We start from the raw sequence: 19,054 nt of genomic DNA on the forward strand, positions 1-19,054 counted from the left end.
TTGAGAAGAAAGTCGTGAGAGGTCAAAGACACCTCAAAGCTGATATAACCTACAGGGGGCTTATTACTTACTGTAGATTACACGGTATTGTATCCCATAAAGCATGTCTTTCAAATGTGATGTCTTACTCATCTGTGATTGAATAATGAAGTGAATTGCATGCTCTTTATAACGTTTAATAAACACAATGGTTAAAAAACAAGCCGATGACGTCTGAAAGTCAGACAGAAAGTCTGATACATAAAAGCTTTGTTATACTAATAATCTGCTTATAATGTGTGAAAGAAGTATACTATGCTGGACTCAAAACAGTTGAGACACTACAATCCTACTCTGACAAAACCTGAAATATTCTAAATGAATTGCTGCCACAGAGCAGGGGATAAAAATAAAATTACACAGACAGTAAATTAAAGAAGAGCTGCAACCCAGGAAGTGGAAACCAGTTGTACCTCAAAGCCTACAGTTTAACTTGCATATATTTTCAAAAAAAACAGATCCATTTCCAAAGCTCATGAATGGGAAAAATATTTCTGCATCATTAAGTACTTAATTAGACACAAACAAGTTACAGTGAAGAGCTGATTCTCCACATGATACGAGGGTAAAAGAGCAGATGCACTTTTAGATCAGAGCACAAGTATAGAAATTCAAGGTAGCTTGTCCTTCATCTATGAAGTTACTTAATTCTCTGACAGTGAACACATGAAAAATTACATTTTCTATTGTTAAGGGCATTTGAAATCAGACTTGGATTCAAGTATGCAGCTGAGTATTTATCTTGATTAAAAAGAGAGGTGGAACTCCACCTATGTTACGGATTTGCAGTAGTCATCAATTTAAATGTTACCATGGAGATTAAAAATATCCACTAATAGTACCCCTAATGGGTTGATTCCACATCTGTTTCTTAATTTGTTTAATTATCCATTTCAGCAGGTTATTGTACGTAACAGATGACAGCTAAGATCTCCCTCTCGCGGTCACTATTGTTAAAGAGAAATGCTTGCCTGAACACGAAAGGAGCTCAGAAAATGTATATAAGCACAGAATTCCTAAACTGGGAAAATATAGAAAAATGAAGATTTTATTATAGATCAGACTATTGGAGTTGAACTCATTTGACACTGAATAAATTATTAAATTAAATAACAAATGTAATTTAATAGTAATAATTCATTTGGTCACCAAAGTTTACAACACTGCAAAGCCGAAACTTGACCATGGACTGCCATCTCCTGTCACAGACAGCAATCACAAGATTTTTAAGCATTTTGGTGACATAAATCATCATGAATAATAAAATTACTTTTACTACTCCCCCTCGCCACTTCCTTCCCCTCCCCCCCTTCTCAAAATTCTGCTTGTCAGTAATCAGAAATTGCACCTCATTGTAGGAACAGATTGTTGGAAGAGATTCTGCTAGATCACGGCTTGGTACAGTTGCTAGATTTCTTTTTTTGCTGAATGTTCTGTGAGTATATTTTCATTCAGCAGTTGTTTTGGACTAGAATGAGCCCAGGGCTTCCAAAATACCTGGCTAGTGGGTTCTCAAAGCAGACAAAGTATTTGCGTACTTTCTGCTGTATAAATGTTTGTTGTAAACAAAATGTAAAGAAACGTAAAACAAAATGCATATGGAAAAGAGGGCGTACACTTTAAGACAACAGTGCAAAACTCATACCTGGCAGACACATTTGTTGTGAAGGAAACACATTCGTTAACAAATGTCAGTGGGGTTGTTCCTGTGATATCTTCCCATTGGGCAGGGGTAGTTCCTCCTTAAACGATAAAAAAAAAAAAAAAAAAAAGTATTTAAGAGCAGACAAATCTCCAGCCTTCCTGCTTCTAAGGAACATTCTGTGTTGTTAGGAATTTTTAATCAATGAATGTCAACCAGTAATAATTCTAGGAATGCCTTCTGCGTCTGTCTGACAAGCTCCGCAGGAGACCTTGAAGCTGAAATGTGCACCTCCGTATCTTTCTGTACAACAGACAGCCTACTTGGTTACTATCTTGATTTCTAGTCTGTTAAATATTTCTGCTTCCTTTTAGTCTGATGTTATCAGCTTTCTATCTGTCCCATACATCTGAAAATGGGTCACAATCTAACACCCTTCGGATGTTCTGAAATGAATGATGGAAACTATTTTCAGGGTTTTCAACCTCACATTTGGTTGCTTTCCATTTACCTTAAGATCACACCAGACTCACTGAAAACAGAAATAGAAATATTTATTTCTAACAAAAATTGCAAATATTTACAAAACATGTAAGAACTGAAGAAAATCTATATTTAATCTACTGGGGTTAAATCAGAATCTCTGTGTGTCTCTCCCTCTTCTCATACACAGCTGTCATGTTAGATATTCACTTGATAACATGGCTTAATCTTCACGCATATCTTAAACCAAGCTGTATCAGTTAAGGAATACTCCCCTTTAAAAAACAAAACAAAACAAAAACAAACAAAAAAATCCACCCATCTTGTTCCCTTTAGTGAAGCATTGTAACCGACTTCCCTTATAAAGCTTTCCAGTGTTCTCAACAGACTGGCTGTTCCCACCATTTTTCTTCAGAGGGGACTCCTTACTTTAAATAAGATTGTTTCATTTTCTTAGAAATGCAAACATCTTTGTTAACCAGATGTTATTGCTGATATTTCAGCAGCTAGTTAACACCATCAAGAAACCCCACCTACCTGGCACAGCTCAGCCTGTAATGCATTTTATACCAGATTGATACTTTGATACTTAACATATTTAATACGCAATGTTTGTCAACTTCAAGTTGCACAAAAAGTCTTCAGTACAGCGTCCTACCTGTTATGCTGCATAGTAACCTCAAAGTGGGTGTGTCGCCTCCGTAACCGTTCATGATCCCATCACTGGAGGCTTTGGGGATGGGAATCGTCATTGTGATTGGTTTATGGAACTTCCTTCTCCTGGGTTCCAGCGTGACTATTGGACTGAAGGTAGCCTTGTTGCCTAAAATCTTCTTTATAAGTTCAGTGTGCATAGGTTGGGCCTTTCCAAAGCAAAAGACAGTAACAGGGCAAGTCACTTGAAAACAGTTTAATGAATATGTAAACAAATGGGTTTGGATATTGCCATAAAACCCTAAAGAACTTCCATCAAACAGTACAATTTCTCATGAAGATCTTCATACAGAACTGACTGCCCATGAGAAGGGAAGACTTTTCCTTTGTAGATCTTTTGCACTTTCTTCACCCATTTTCCTGGCGCTTGTCAGACTCTACAGGGTTAATTTAACTCACTAAAATGACAGAAAACTATTCTCTTGACTTTCTCTTTTTTTTCTTCCAGGACTAGCCCTGAGCTGTGTTGTCAGCTATCCCCAGAGGAACTCAGCAAGCAAAACAGCCAGGTAAAATAAAAAGCGGATGCATGTTGCTGTAGGCAGGGATGGAGGTGAGACAGGAGGGTGGGAGCAAGCTGTACCTCAATAAACTAGATTACAGCACTTCCTACTTCTCTGATGTCTTTCATGAAAATTATTTAAGAAATTCCTCCATGATCTACGTTAGTATCATCATCATCAAGATTGTTCTGCTCTTTGCTCAAGACCATGGAGATAGTTACAGAAAGGAAACTGGAAAAAAAAAAAAAAAACTACCGCTTGTGCTACCTATGGCATTTAGATTTCTTTTTTCTTAGAAATACTCTAGACAACAGCATATAAAATGATCAGCCAAATATTCTGTTTTTCAAGCACAGAAAAAGTAATTCTGCCCTCTGAAAGGAAAGATGAGCCTTGCAATTGTTTCACTGTACCTGGAGGCCAACGCGAATTCGCTTAGTCAGAGCCCCTTCTGGGAAGACTGCCTGCACTTGTGGTACAACGGTGCTGCTCAGCACACCTCCCTCGGGTCCAATAAGGTTGCTGTCCTGTTTGATCCGGGACACCACTGCAAAGTACTGCGGGAAATCCCGGGTGATTATGCGGCAGATACGCTTCTTCTCGAGCTCCTCTGGAGTGTCAAGTACTGAGGCAAAAGTGCAGATGGTCAGCGAACAAGAATTTCATGGGTGCAACACAAACAACCTTCAAAATGCATTAAAGATTTTCCCAGTTTAACTGCAAGTTATATAAGCACTTTATCTAGAAATCAAAACGGGGGAAAAATGAAACTTTTCAGTATTTTAAGTTCAGCTAAGACAGAGAAATCAAGCAAGAAATACAGACTCCACAAACTGAAGGGAGTTTAAGACTTTCATTTCAAGACTGTGAAAGAAGGCAGGAAAAAAGACAAGTTTAGCATCTCTTCTCTCCTTAACAATAGCATATTTTGTTTTGTTCCAGTGATCATGCAAGAGAGCTAAGCACAAGTACACAGTGCTTACACTTGCTTGCCTATTAGGAAAATTATTATGCTCCAAAATAACTGAAATGAAGTATCTAGAGTATGTAACAAGGGAGATTCTTGGGGAGAATCAAATGTGAAGTGTTAAATACAATGCTAAATGTTATCTCTTCCAGCTATAGAAAGAAAACAAAAGGAGAGAAAAAGATTATCCCGCTGGATACCTTCATCCATCCCATTCAAAATTTCATTCAATTCATCTTCAGTATATTCACAGAAATGCTCCTTCCAGCTGTCCCCATTCTCACTGCGCAGGATCACCAGCTCCCTCTCCTTCCCACGCAGAGCAGCAAAATGGGGAATCTCCACAATCACAGGCCTGGCACAGCAACACAGCGCATTAAGTGTGCATGGAGGAAGGAAGAAACAGCATTAACAGCAACTCTATTCAGTCTGCTACAAAGTGACCTGGAATTCTACCTAATTCTCTAAGACCCTTTGCTGTAATCCTAAAATGGTAGGTCACTAGCACATCTGACACTTTTACAGAGACCAGTTAGTGCTCAAAGACAGATGAGAAGTGCATTCACCTCTTTCTACAGTGTGAATGACATTTGTTATGATAATAGTGCTTATGTGGAAAATTGTTTTGCAAATTCATAAAAAAAAAAAAAAAGAAAGAGTGCTCATTTTAGCTGTCACTACTGTGTGGGTAAGCCTGTGCAACTTCATTTCAAAGAGAATCTACTGTAACAAATATCAATAGTGGGATAAATTCCGATCTCACACTAGTGCAAATCATGATAATTTCATTGCAATCGATGGGCAATTTATGTCCTGGGCCAATTTTACTTCATTGTAATTCTACAGATTCCAATGGATTTATTAATGATTTACACTCTGGGACCATTAAAACAAAGTGTCCGAGAAGATGATTTTTTTTTTTAATTAACATATAGGAGATAAAAAATTGCCTTGTTGCTTGATAAGAATTTGCCTTGTTGTTTCATTACTAACATATGTCGATATACGTGTCAGTGTATATGTGTGTACATATATATGTATATACACACATGTGCGTACATATATTTATAATTAAACATGTATATATTTATAAACACTCTTAGAAATAGGAGAGAAAATATAAATATATTTGTATAAATACTTCTCTAATGAGACTATGCACACAGTTTATCAGGTACATAATAAATTTCATGTTCTGTTATATTGGTGGTATCCAACATATATCTTATTGATTACTTAGTCTTCAATACGACAAAAAAATTTACAGTAGATTCTTTTTTTTGTTCAAATCCAGGTTGCTTTGCTACAGACATCAAGCACATAACTAGGAAGATCTCATGCCAAAATAAAAATGAAGACCACAGTACTTGAGTAAAAAGATACAAACATACCACCAAACAAAACCACATACCACAAGAGTCGAAAAATGGTCTACTAAAGGTTAGGTATACAAAATTCCAAATCATAGAAAGGGACAGTATCATGGGCGTAATGACATAAAAATCATATTGCAGAAGGAGGAGAAGAATGGGGAGGTCAGCATCCATCAATTTGTTTCAAGTCTCTCCTACCCAAGGAATTTGGTCCCCGGAGGCCCCAGCTGAAGGATTCGGCTGACCAAGCTTTCTCCCTCATTAAGTGGGGGAGGAGCCGTAGGCAGATGAAGTTTACTGAGTACATCCAAAGCAGCAGTGAAAGAAAGAACATAAATAAACTTCATGTATTTTTTTCTTTTGTCAGAATGCCAGTGCCACTGTCTGGTCGACAAATTGGAGTTAGGTCATACACTGAACAAGGTTCCACCCTAAGCTATGACATGTTGATGACAAAAGTCAGCAAAATGAGTTCCATGAATTTAGGATCTCTTGCTTCTAGGAACACGGTGAGAGTTTTGGCAGTGAACTTGGTGAGAACAGGGTTTGCACCCTTTTGAATACAGTATAACAGTTTTCTGATTGCACTGCCAGCACACCACCTAGAATATTGCCACCTGGAAGGGAACAAAGCTGTTCCCCAAAGAGAATATAGACCAAAGCCATATTATATCCAGGCTTGCAGATAAGATGTCCTCAACAGGCAGAGACACCATCAAAAATCAACGGGAAAGCTATTTAGGTATGTGACAAAGGGAACACTGAATATGACAGTATATTTTTCCTTCTGTCCTTTAGATTTCTTTTTGTGTTGCTCTAAAAGTGACAAGGATGTGAGAAGAAGGAGCAGGAAAATGAATCTGATCAGATGCCTTCTGCGCTGTTACTGGTGATGTTCAGAAGTATCCTACCTGTCACTGTGAATGGTTGGCTTACTCTTAGCATCACATTCTCAGTGTTTCAGGACTGCTCCTGTTTTCTTATCAGCTTGTAGCAGCAGTAATACAGTCAGAGCACGTGTTGGGTATGTTCTCTTTTCCCACTATCTGAAAGCAGTGGGCAATTAAAAACCGCTAACCCACTTTTCTGTCTTTCCTTAAGCCTTTAGAGAAAAACACTACCCAAGATCACGGCTCTAATGACTGCCTGTTTTGATACAATTTTAAAGCAACTGGTTTATTTCAAAACGCATTGAGATTGTTCCCCTTTATGGGGTTGTTCTTTTTACATTTACAATTTCTGGGGTCGTTCTTATAACAATTTATTGTAATAGAAAGGATTCCTTCAATTCACTTTTGGATGCCACAGTTAATAGGGTAAAAAAACTTAAGGAAATAAAAGAAAAAAAAGGGTGGGTAACTGCTGCATTCAGCTGACAATTGCTAAAATGAGCTCAGCAATAGGTGCAGAACTGATCTTTCTACGGGTTCTGCAGCACTGGACAAAATAAACTTCCAAGGAGTTTCTGGCTTATCCTATTGCTTGACTTTGCAATTTCAACCCCAGAAAAATCAAAGCCATGCTGCTTCCCTGGTGCACAGTCCAAACTACTGACAATACAACACAAGTCTCTACACTAACCAGCTGTAACTTCTGTTGCTATGTAGCAGGCTTTATATTTGGGCTTTAGATCAGTGCTGTGCTATTCACGCTTTGTAGGTAGATTATTTAAATATGATATAAACTGCCTGTTCTAGCTGCAAAGCGAATTCATTCCACTATAATGTCACAACACTGAGTAATAACTGTAATAATCATTCAAGGAACCCCGTTAACCTAGTGGTTCTAGTAGCAGTTTTCAAATGAAAAGGAATAAAAGCTATGGGAGCTGCTCGCCAACAATCAGTCTGCATTTCCAGTGACTGGCCTGTGGCCATAGGCTACAAACATCTTTTCTGTTCAAATCTTGAAAGAGGAACCATTTCAGTGCAAGTTGCAAACAGAGGAAAATACACTGAGCATTTTCACTCGGGCCGTACGGCACCCCTTACCCAAGGAACTGAGCCCCAGAAGGTCCAACTTCAATGAGGCGGCTGGCCAAGCCTTCCCCTTCCACCATGGGGGGCATGGTGGCCAGCCGGTGGCGTTTGACCAGCCGGCAAGTCACGCGCGTTGGCGCCGTGCACTTCCGCGGAGGAATGATGATGCGCAGCCCGTTGTGTCGGCAGCCTCGCATGGCACCCCCGCGAGCATCCACCATGAAACTAACTAGGAAGCTGAAAAGCCAGAAAAAAAATATTAGGCACCAAGACATCTCAAAATTACTTGGGTTACATTTCACTTGCTTTTCCTCTCTCCATATGTATTCTCAAGAAGTACAATTACAAACTCCCTTTTTCCTCCCCATATGGAGCACTAAATTATGCTAACATTTTTTATGATTTAAACAGGCAACAGGTTCATCATGGGAAGAGCCTCATTTTACAATACTACTTTTGGTATATACCAGCAGACAGTAATAAATGTACATATGTGTGTGCACACATGCATACACACATGTATATATACACTTATTTTAAAAAAGTGCAAATATCACTACACTCTACCTGTGAGCATCTATTTGGTAAAGTTGGCATTATTTACATATTTTATTAAAATAATATATATTATTTAAAAAGAAATATGACTGAATAAGAAAGCCCATTCTGATTGGAGATTTTTTTTAAGGTTACTCTATAGAATTCTATAATTATTTGCTAAACTATTTTTTAAAAAAAAATCAAATGTCATTGGATTAAAATTCAAATTTTATTCTGGAATAACAGCATATAATTCTTAATACCTCAGTGAAGCTAGCACCTATTTATGTCAAGAAACTTCCCATCTCTTTAATAACCTATTTCCCTTGATAGTAAGATTGTTGAAAGAAATATTTTAAGGCTGAAAAAGATGCTACAAAAAGACTGTATAACAGCCTAGGTGTAGCTCACTTTCTTCCTTACCCTTTGCAGCAAAAATATTAGGACAAAAATAGATTAGGACAAGATAATGGTGGGCAAGAGGCAGAACCAGCAAAAATCCTTGATTTATTAAAGGAATCTTTAATAAAATTAAAGAATAGAACTGCAATCAGAGAATAAAATAGATTAAAAAAAAAGACAAGCATGTCTTTACTGTTCATTTATACAAGAAAATAAATGAAGACAAATTTTGGTGAGATGAGATTAGCTAGAGTATTATATAATGTTGGAGGATGGGGTTTTTTGTTTGTTCTTTCTGTTACTTCACACAGCATCACAATGCCCCCATAGAAAGTTTACAGATGCAAACAGCTGGTTAAAAAGCTCTCTCCTAGATCAAGCTAAATTGATCTTTGTATTTACTATTCCTCCCTGGAATTTCTTGTACACTGAGTTCTTTCGAAGTTGTGTACATAACCAATAGATGGACTTTTATAGATTTGTCACAGCATTTAAGGCATTCTGTGAAACGTTTAGACCTACTTTAAATTTTGCACTGGTTTATTACTTAAGGCAATGCCTGATGTGCTACAGTAAGATGAGGAAGAAGTATCAGGCCTACTTCTAGCCACTAAAATAGAGGCATCACATGGGGAGTCACACAAATGCTACTGAAGGACCTGCAATATAGAAAAACCTTTAAAACATGAGTTGCAAGCACAGGTATTTTCCCCTGTCCCCTTGACCGTTCTGCGCAAACATTGCATCCATTCATTATCCACGCAAGTAATTCCACATGCTGGAAAAACACAACACTCAACACACCGTGCAAGTCAGAAAAATGACTGATGGGGAGGAGCCACAAGTGCCAGTCAGAAGCACACCATGCACCACGGATGCCAGTCGTTCGCACACATGCAGTCTCCTAGTCTACCACCATTCATATACCTCTAGGTTTTGTTTAGTGTAAAAGTCTGGGTAGCACACCATTATCTCATTCCTTAGATGCTGGTGTTTCTGTGGTTTTAAGAAGGGTGAAAAGAAAGAAATGAAAACAATTTACAGCTTTGATTTGGGGACTGGCGGTGAAAAATGGGTGCTTCCTTCATAAAATATGTACTTTGTACATTTTAAAGCACAAGTGATCTTAAGAACTACTAAATGCTCAATTGTTGCAATAATGCTCTATAACCTGTTTCAAATGTGTGAAATAACATTATCAGAATGTCTGAATTGTGTTTCAAACACTCATCCCAAGTCTCTATTATAATGGCTGCTTAAAGGTAGTTAGTAACACTGAGTTCTGCAAGAAAGAAAAAAAATAATATTCCAGTACTAATACTATGAGCAACAGAAAGACTACACCCCCATAATTACCAGCAGCTAACGAGAACAAGTGCACTTACTGAATTAAATTGGCATGCACATTTTTCATTGAATAAGCTGTCATAAACACAGTTTTTATGATTCATTTATTTTCCCCATTGACGTAATACTCGAGGTTGTCAACTTGAACAGGATCATCATCTTTATCCATCACTCAGATACTCACATTAGTTCACACCTCTTACTTTCTCTTACACCCTCCTTAGTTTAATTCTCAAAAATGCCAGAAACTCTGAACTGCTACAGGAAGACCATATTGACTATTGAGTAAAGGTCTAAATACCCATATTGAGTAAAGGTTTAAATCAAACAGTATCAAGCAGGTATGCCACCTCCTAGACACTGAAATCACCCTCACAAAACAATGAAAAACTGTGTGTAGTATTTGCCTCCAGTAAGAAGTGGATTCAGGGCTTAATTACAGTGGTAATTATTTCTTTAAATTTATATAATGTGTCTAACAGTAAATCCTATTAGAGCAAGGACCTTGACATCCATCAGTGAAATAAGTCCTCAAGAATGGAGAAATAGGCAAAGGTAATTATCACTGGAAGGCAGACACAGAGGTAACAGGAGTTAGGATAAAAGGAATAGGATACTACTCTTCACTGTCAAAAACCACCGTTCTGATACAGAAAATGCCATGTATTTACTAAATAATGAGGCACAATGCAGCGAATAGGGAACATACATTGCATTGCCTTTCAGAAAATGACACTATGCACTGTGTGCTCAAGGACTGTGTATATTCATATAAAAATAATTTATACAAAACTAATGCATGACATTTGCTTCCAGAAACACATGCTATTAGGAAAGTGAAAAAATGGTATGACTAATGTAGAGGAAATGTAAAATGCAAATAAATTATTTTGTTGTTGTGCTCCCAGCCCTGTTACTTCCCCACTCCTTCATGTTTATCAGATGATGCTAAATGACAGGACTGAAGTAGGAATAGAATGTAGGTAAAGACATCACTGGCATTAGTGCCACCTTTTCACTATAAATTCCTGCAGTCAGGAAGAAAATAAAATGTAATACTAATATATTTATCTGCCAACATTTATATCTCCCATCCCTACATTTTTATCTCCCTCCAGCAGCTTAGGGCTTCTAAAGTTCTTCTCCTTTTGCATGCACAGCACCAGTGTTTTGCTTTGCTGTCCTGTTTCCATCTGTAACAAGAAAATACCTGTTCAATCCTCTCCATCTTTCCTCTCTGCTCTTTCTAATAACTTTGCAAGATGCTGTGTCAGCAAAGGGCTTCAAGCACCTTCTACTTATGCTAGATGGACAGTACCAAAATCATCTTCTGGCTAGCCAGGAAACTCCAGCTCCAATCGCAGGAAGCACTAACACAAGCATTTCCAACCCACTAGGTATGGAGAATGGAAAGAGGTGAAGAGTTCAAGGAAGAAAGAGAAAGAAAGGAAAAGAAAAAACAAACAAACAAAAATGATCAAAGGGATTTTTTGCCATCTTACAGATTACGTCCAGAGCAGGAGAGAAAAAAATACACCCTAAAACATTTAAGATGTAGATATTGCTGACATGCCATTTATTATAATAAACTGGTAATTTATTATAATATTAAAAATTAAAGAAAATGTAAAAGAAAAATAACTGGCAGGAAGGCTATGAAGATGTCATAATTACGGTTTTCAAAAGGATATAGAAATGGCATAACAGCGGAAGGAAAACCTTAGCAGAGACTAATTATGGTTAGGAGTAATGCAGTAAAACTGAGCTGCGGAAAAATAATACAAGCAGTAGAGCTTCTGGGACAGCTTTCCAAGCTTCTGAAAGCATCATGCATGTCTCAGATCATGCTTTGGATATGCTTCCTATAACAACTGCATATAAGGAAAGCATCTTTCTTGGCACTAAGTGTTTATTTTGGCAGCCATTTTAAGAACTCATATTCTAACTAAATGATAATTTAAAATCAAAGCAATTTAAGCAGCAAAGTCAAAAATATGTATGCCAATAGCGACTTGGTCAACCAGACCCTTTGCAGAAAGGCTCACAAGAACTTTTGGCCATGTTTTAAAAATTCAGTGAAAAACGATGCATGACACAAACATCCCACTCTGACACTTACACAGCCTTGCTAATTAGATTGATACCACATTTTCCTGAGAGTTAACAAGATGGCAATCGAATATAAAGGGCTTTTTATAGCCAAATCAATGAAATAAATTAGTTCATGGGAAATCATTAACTCTTCTTTTTTAAAGAGAGCCCAGGACAAATCAGGATTTCTTTTTTGAAGAGGAAAAAAAAAAAAAAGACCAAAAGCAATTCTTGTCTAGAAGTATAGACTAGAAGGGAACACATACAGGTTTCTGTTACACATTTTACACAGAGCAAAACAAACACAAATCCACATTCTAATGTCTCCAATAGAATCAGATCACAGACAACATACACACTGAAGTCATCCGCCTTATAAGGATGAAAAAAATGTTGTTCTTTCAAATCTGATCTGTAGTTACTCGCTTTGCTGATTTTCTTTACATGGAACTAACATACTTTAATTCTGTATTTACAGTCCTTTAAAAAGTAAAAAAGGAATGAATAAATAAAAATTTGAAAGGCTATGTCAACATGGGGGAAGGGAAAGATACATATTTTGTGGTTTGGAAAAAAATCACTGTTATGTAAAAGACTTTGTAACAGAAGCACCCAGTTCCAGGTAGCTGCAAATGCAAGCATGTTGGCACTCAACCACACTTCTCATTCTGCAGAATTGTCTGAAGAGCCATGCAAACATAGCATCATGAAGGGGCTTTCTAGAACAAGCAATAGTTCTTTTAGCACCACAAGCTGAATGGGCTAAATCAATACACCACTTTCACATAATCAGTTCAGTTAGGATTATTTTTTTAAACTAGCTGGGCAGGCACACATGCGCTCATCAAGTATTAGGGAACAATGAAAAAGCTACAACTGAACTACATTGTAGGCACATTTGAGAACTTTTTTGTGTAAATCATCTTCATTTTTTAAAGAAATGAGGAAACAAGGAGATAGCAGCATTCAGTGTTAGTCACAGTGTGTTAAAAAGCAAAAACACTCAGGGTGCTTCAGGCATTCTGAAGTGTTCAAATGGAGAAGGAAACTGAAACAAAATCTGAAATTAAGACAAGGGGCCTTGACCCTGTTCTCACTGAAATCAATAGCAAGGCATTCACTCCCTCAGTGTGCTTTTGGTCAGGCTGTAACTATGCCATATATAAACAAGGTCGGAAAAAAACATCTAGGAGGACAAAAAGCATGATCCTATCTAGGAATCCACTAGAAGTAATAACTTGCAATAATGTTCTCTCCATTGATAGTAATGGTATTATTTGACTACGAAGAGATGAGATAACATTATCTAAAAATACAATTTTGTGCTATGATCACTTATTTAGCAATTTAATAAATTTGTGTAGTTTATTATTTTAATCCTTCATTATTCTTTGGTCATATTTAAAGGGTATAAAAAATTATTGTGCCAATCAATACTCAGTTTACTGAGTGCTGATAATCTCCCTTAGGTAGGCACCACTACAGGCATCCTGCACAGCAAAACAGAATGTGTCAGTGATTCAAACACTGATTAACTAAAGCTACACACAAATAGAACTTGGCACAAAATTTAAAATTTAAATTTTAAAATTAAAAAAAATGGGGTCAAGTTTTACCTTTTAAATACATAAAGTGCTGTTATTCCACAAGTTTCAATAGGGCAGGATGAGTTGGAAAATATGGCCTAGGGAATGGTTTTGCAATATTCTTTATATAGAGATGAGGTCCAGATTGTGACACAATACTTGAAACTATTTATAATGGCTTTTGTTGGATTTTTTCAAAATCGTATTTAGTCATCAGTAGAGTGAATTTACAGTTAAGTAAATCAAGGATTAAAACAACCTAAGAAAGCAGAGGAAGTTTGTTAAGATTTTGTGTGGTAAGCCTTTAATGTGGCTAGCGTTCTTTCCTTATACAGGACAGAACAGCAGAAGGGAGAAAATGGCCACTTAACTGTATAAGAGAAATAGTAACATGTGTAACAATCCTAGTCAGAGCAGATTTTCCTTTTTTTTTTATATCTTAGCTAACACACAATATCAAAATACTAAAGCATCCTGAAGTGATGTAAGAGAAGAGGATAAATATGGTGCGTGAGAAGTGCAGGAGCAATATATTAAAGAAAGAAATTAAGCAGAAGTTCACCTGCTGTTGTCATGATCAAGACATGGAGAGGAGCAGCTGCAATAGAATAGATAATTTAATATCCTCCCCCCCCAAAAAAGAAAAACAAACAAAAAATAAAGAGTTAAATGAAATACCAGGAAAAACGTAGGTTTCTGAATTAAGCGTATGTATGAGAAAGTGAAAGAAAGCACAAAAAAAATAAGCCTACATAATAATCTTGGTTTAAAAACGTGTATTCCTACTTTGGTAGTAATTAAGTGGGTTTCTCTACGTATGTTCTCAAATTGCAAGTCATATACCTAATCTGTACAGTTAGACTTCAAAACAAGATTAGGGGAAATGCTGCTTCTTTTAAGTAGGCAACATTTAAAATTTAGACCATGGTGTACCCTGAGTAATGCATCTAAAGGGATTCCACCCAGTGCTTCTGATAACACAGAAAGCCACAAGTCTCCGTTCTTCAAATCTCCTCTCTGTATTCCCTGTCCTCTAGCTTGTTCCACTTCAGCATGTTTCTTGTCCTCCTTTTGTTCTGTGTTACAGAATGCCAAATTTCAAACTATGAACTGTTCATATTCTTTTAAACTGTTTATATACTCAGTAGAGTCTCATGTGCTGCCTAGTTAGTGTTCTTTTGGCAGTGGGTTTTTTTTTAAATATATTTCTCCATTGCCAATTTATTTCATTGACATGAACAGAGATTTGCTTTAGTGAAACACCTGCTGTTTTTCTTATTGTAACTTTCTGAATAGAGGTTCATAAAGGCTACAGTATATTCTAAAATCATTTAGTATTGCACATTTTAAAAATGACTCTCAGCTGGTAGCTGCCAGGTCCTGTTTCCATTAAATTTCAAGAAAATTAATGTCACATTGGGGAAAGCGATACTATAGATTCAAAATATAACACTCGAAACACATTTCGTTTACCTTGTTAGCATTGATCCAGTCTCCTTTTTTGCAGACAGGCAGCTAAGAATGATAATTCACATTATATGTCACAGTTTCAGCTGCTGACTCACTTCTTTTTCCCCCCTTTCATTGATGGAAGCAACACTTCCAGAAAGGTAAACTCACTAGTAATAGCCCAACCATTTCATTTTACGAAATGCAAATACAGATACATATGGAACATCTATTTGGCAAACTGGTTTCTCTCCTCTTCATCCGATTAAATCAGTATTTCTCATTAACAAGTTTTACTGTGAACATACTAGACTCAGGAAAAACTGCAGAGCTATTGCCTAACTTGATGTAGAACACAGAAGCAAGTTAATATCAGAGCACTACCTGAAGTTCCTCGCTTTCAGGGCCATGTTATTGACAATGTGACAAAACTGCCCATTTTCTTACCTCTCATACACCCACACATTTGTCAAGAAATTTCTTTGTAATACAATCTAACACAGCTAAGCTAGATTTTGTTCACCATCTCATTAGAACTTAGGTATGAAAGGCAATATGATAATTTTGAGCATCATCTATACTTTAAAAACACAGACTTGCAGCCAGCCTTACCTTTACCACCCACACTTAACTACTGTGGCTAGCACAGGCATAACAATATGACACTGGCAAACAATGTCTAAATGGTGCAAGTGAAAAGAAACCCTGCAGTTCAGCATTTTGCCTTCCAACTTAATGAAAGTATTTTGTGCTCCTCCACAATAGGATATGGTGAAATATGAGAGTGAAACTGAGAGACACACTTGCATCTATGTAGGCATTACTTCTGTCCCTCCTAATACTTGAACAGGATATACAGCAATATTATCAGCAAAGCAGTAAAACTCTACCTTATTGGACATAGAGCATCTAAAATTTACAACATAGTGAAAGATTTTTAACTTTACTGAAATGTAAGATTTCACAGTTTTAAAAGGAGAAGCAAATCTGATTTACTGAAAGTAAGTTTAAATGTCATGGGGAAAATTATAAAGCTGCAGGAGTTTTTACTTCTACTTTAAGTCCATGCATGAAAATATTTAGAAGCAGCTGATTTTTTTTTAAAGTTAGAGATGTTTGTGTTGAGACTGTGTGCACCACCAAAATAAATTTTGCCCCTTAAAAGAGAATTTCTTGGTTTTGAAATGGCTGTAAGAGATTCTTACCAAAGATTTAGCTTTATATCACATTGATGAAATTACCCACATATTGAAACAAAAAATCTATTTAAATTTTAAAGATAGGTTAAAATCATTTCCCTTTCTGGAATTTCAGATGCAGGTAATGCTTTGGTTAGTTATACAAGGGTTGAAATATGCCTATGAAATTCCATATCAGCAAGACAACAGTTCTTTATCAATTCAGCCCTTTGCCTGTGGGTGTCACTCTGCGATCAACTGAAACACTTCCCTACCAGGGGAGCTCAGTAAGAACCCAGGAATTTGAGGTTAGCCACTGAAGCACTGCAGAGGGAAAGCAGCATTAGTCTTTTTTTTTTCAGATTGGACAGAGTACAATATAAAGATGACTGGCACTGAATAAATCACCTCCCAATACCTCTCTGATGTATTGCTTTATAAAAACATGATCTAAGTTCAGTGCATATCCCATGTCTTGGGCAAATATGTAAGACCGTAGTCTTACTTAAAGCCACTGAAAATGTTATAAAGCATTCAATTTCAAACACAAAGACTTCCCTTTTGTAATAGAAGCATACTATTTCAAGGCATACAACTGAAATGTCAACACTGTTGATAGTAAATCTAGAATCTAGTAGCCATGGAGCCTGCCTGCAGATGACAGAAAACATGTAAATTATGAATGTATCTGCTGTTTCAGCTAGGTGTATGCAACAATTATGCACACAGCAGTTCCGCAGTTGTTTCATTTTTAAGAGAAGGTGTGACTAGTGGAGACGAAGTCCAACCATAAACTCATCACCACCATAACCTGCTAAACCATGTCCCAAAGTGCCTCATCTACACATTTCTTGAACACTGTCAGAGACGGTGACTCTACCACTTCCCTGGGCAGCCTGTTCCAATGCTTGACTACTCTTCTGTACAGAAATTCTTCCTAATGTCTAACCTGAACCTCCCCTGGCACAACTTGAGGCCATGATGCACCTCAGTGCTTTACTGTACATGATAACTTAATGACTTAGCTAAAAATAGGCACTAAAAAAAGGAAATGTTGTGCAGATTTTCCCAAAGGACAAGTAATTGTTAGTATAGATGTGTTTTAAAAATATTTAGTGTCAGATTAATTGGGATATATGAGAAGAACAATACTGTACTGCGCTAAATATCACTATTTCATACAAAGCTGCAGAGAAAGTCATTTTCATTAAAGCTAGATATTCTTACTCTACCACTGGCATTCTGGTCATCCAAAAGGCGCTAATATCACAAATTTTTCTTTTGATAAAACAATGTAATGATTGTGCAGCGAAGGAGCAAAGATCACTCTTCCAGAAAGTACTTAATTCATCCTCAGCAATCACTATACACACCTATCTTTCTGAAAGAGAAAAATAACACACCTTTTGGGAAAATCCTGCAGACTATTCAGGGTTAGAATAAGCCATGAAAACAATTTTTAAAGCTTAGATCTTGGCATATGTATTAAATATATATGTGCTGTGCAAGTTAAGCATTTTCATGTTGTTTGTTAGTTTTAAAGCTCAAAAGAAAACAAATCCAAACAGCACGGGCCACAGCCAAATAAACCACTATCAGCTAACATACAAACTTCCCATACATATCTTGAATTAGTTAATTTACAAGCCCAGTTACGATAATATTGATCCTCTTCTGGACCAGTATCATTAGTCATTCCTAACGGGACTTCAGTTTTGTTTTTGAAAAATATGGACTAAAGATCGTTGTAAACTCATTTGAGATTAACAAGTTCTATTTTTTTCCAGGTATCCTGCAGTGCTACATGGAACATGGCTCCACAGAAATGAAATGCTTTTGTGTGACAGCACCTCAGCATGAATTTGTAGGCACATGCCTCATCAAATCTGATGGCATTGTAAAATGAAGTCTTTACTCAGTGTAAAGAATAACATTACTCAAAACGCTAGAGTGCTTTAAAGTAATGCTCTCACAGGCTTCGAGGCCAATCAGGATAACCTTTATAGGGATGAATATGGGTGGATATGTGTTTCAATACATCTTGCTACATTTCAGCAAGGTTGTAGGACTGCAAAGGCTTACAAAAAAAATTCAACTGTGAGGATATATGAACACAGTGGCCAAATACTTCTAAGCCATGTAGCCTTCAGATTGCTTGAATATTCCTTGCTTCTCATAATTTATTATTAATCCTATTCAATCTAGAGTTGACGCTTATCTAAACTACTTCTTCAGCATGGGAAGCATTCACCACCTGGACTGATTAAGCTGTTGGTCTCAATTATCACAAATTTTAAACAAGCACTGTATTTGTGATTTGTGAACTCCCTCTCACTCCTCTCAATCCTGACAGTGGGCTCATTGGCACCAGCACACTAACTTCCAGTCTCTATACTTAGACTTGTATGACTGGCAAAACTTAGGTGACCATAAAAAAATGATTACCAGATCAAAGTAATGAAGGAAAATTGAAAATTTAACTCATAATTAAGCATTATCTGTCACTGCATTATTTCCCCAAATAATGCTAACTGATCCACTCACCCTGAATGAATAGGGCTGGAAGAGAGCGCCACATTGTCCAAGTTTTCAGGGCCCCAGCTTAAGCGATAGGAATTCCTTTCAGCCTCTTTGGCCAGAGTTGTTACCTTGACAGGCAAAAAAGCATTTTCTTTTACTACAACAAAATTAATTAACCAATCAAACAATAAAAATATGTATTTTGCATAGTAGTAGTTGAACATTTCAAACATTATTTTAA

At 36.9% G+C, this 19,054-nt stretch overlaps 1 protein-coding gene across 1 annotated transcript in view; it reads right to left on the reverse strand.

The window, feature by feature from the left end:
- Positions 1-19,054, reverse strand: part of ANK2 (ankyrin 2) — a 168,794-nt gene that overhangs the window by 32,754 nt on the left and 116,986 nt on the right. Inside the window, exons 26-34 of the mRNA XM_088524032.1 lie at positions 18,838-18,941; positions 15,140-15,181; positions 14,229-14,264; positions 7,713-7,937; positions 5,920-6,018; positions 4,549-4,703; positions 3,795-4,006; positions 2,823-3,027; positions 1,685-1,781 (exon numbers count right to left, since the gene is read on the reverse strand). Of these exons, the coding sequence (XP_088380158.1) occupies positions 1,685-1,781; positions 2,823-3,027; positions 3,795-4,006; positions 4,549-4,703; positions 5,920-6,018; positions 7,713-7,937; positions 14,229-14,264; positions 15,140-15,181; positions 18,838-18,941 (1,175 nt within the window). The remainder of the gene's footprint in view (positions 1-1,684; positions 1,782-2,822; positions 3,028-3,794; positions 4,007-4,548; positions 4,704-5,919; positions 6,019-7,712; positions 7,938-14,228; positions 14,265-15,139; positions 15,182-18,837; positions 18,942-19,054) is intronic.

Source organism: Tinamus guttatus, unplaced genomic scaffold (genome assembly GCF_059628265.1).
Source record: "Tinamus guttatus ecotype Peru unplaced genomic scaffold, ASM5962826v1 Tinamus_guttatus_pri_ptg000202l, whole genome shotgun sequence".
NCBI classification, from domain to species: Eukaryota; Metazoa; Chordata; class Aves; order Tinamiformes; family Tinamidae; genus Tinamus; species Tinamus guttatus.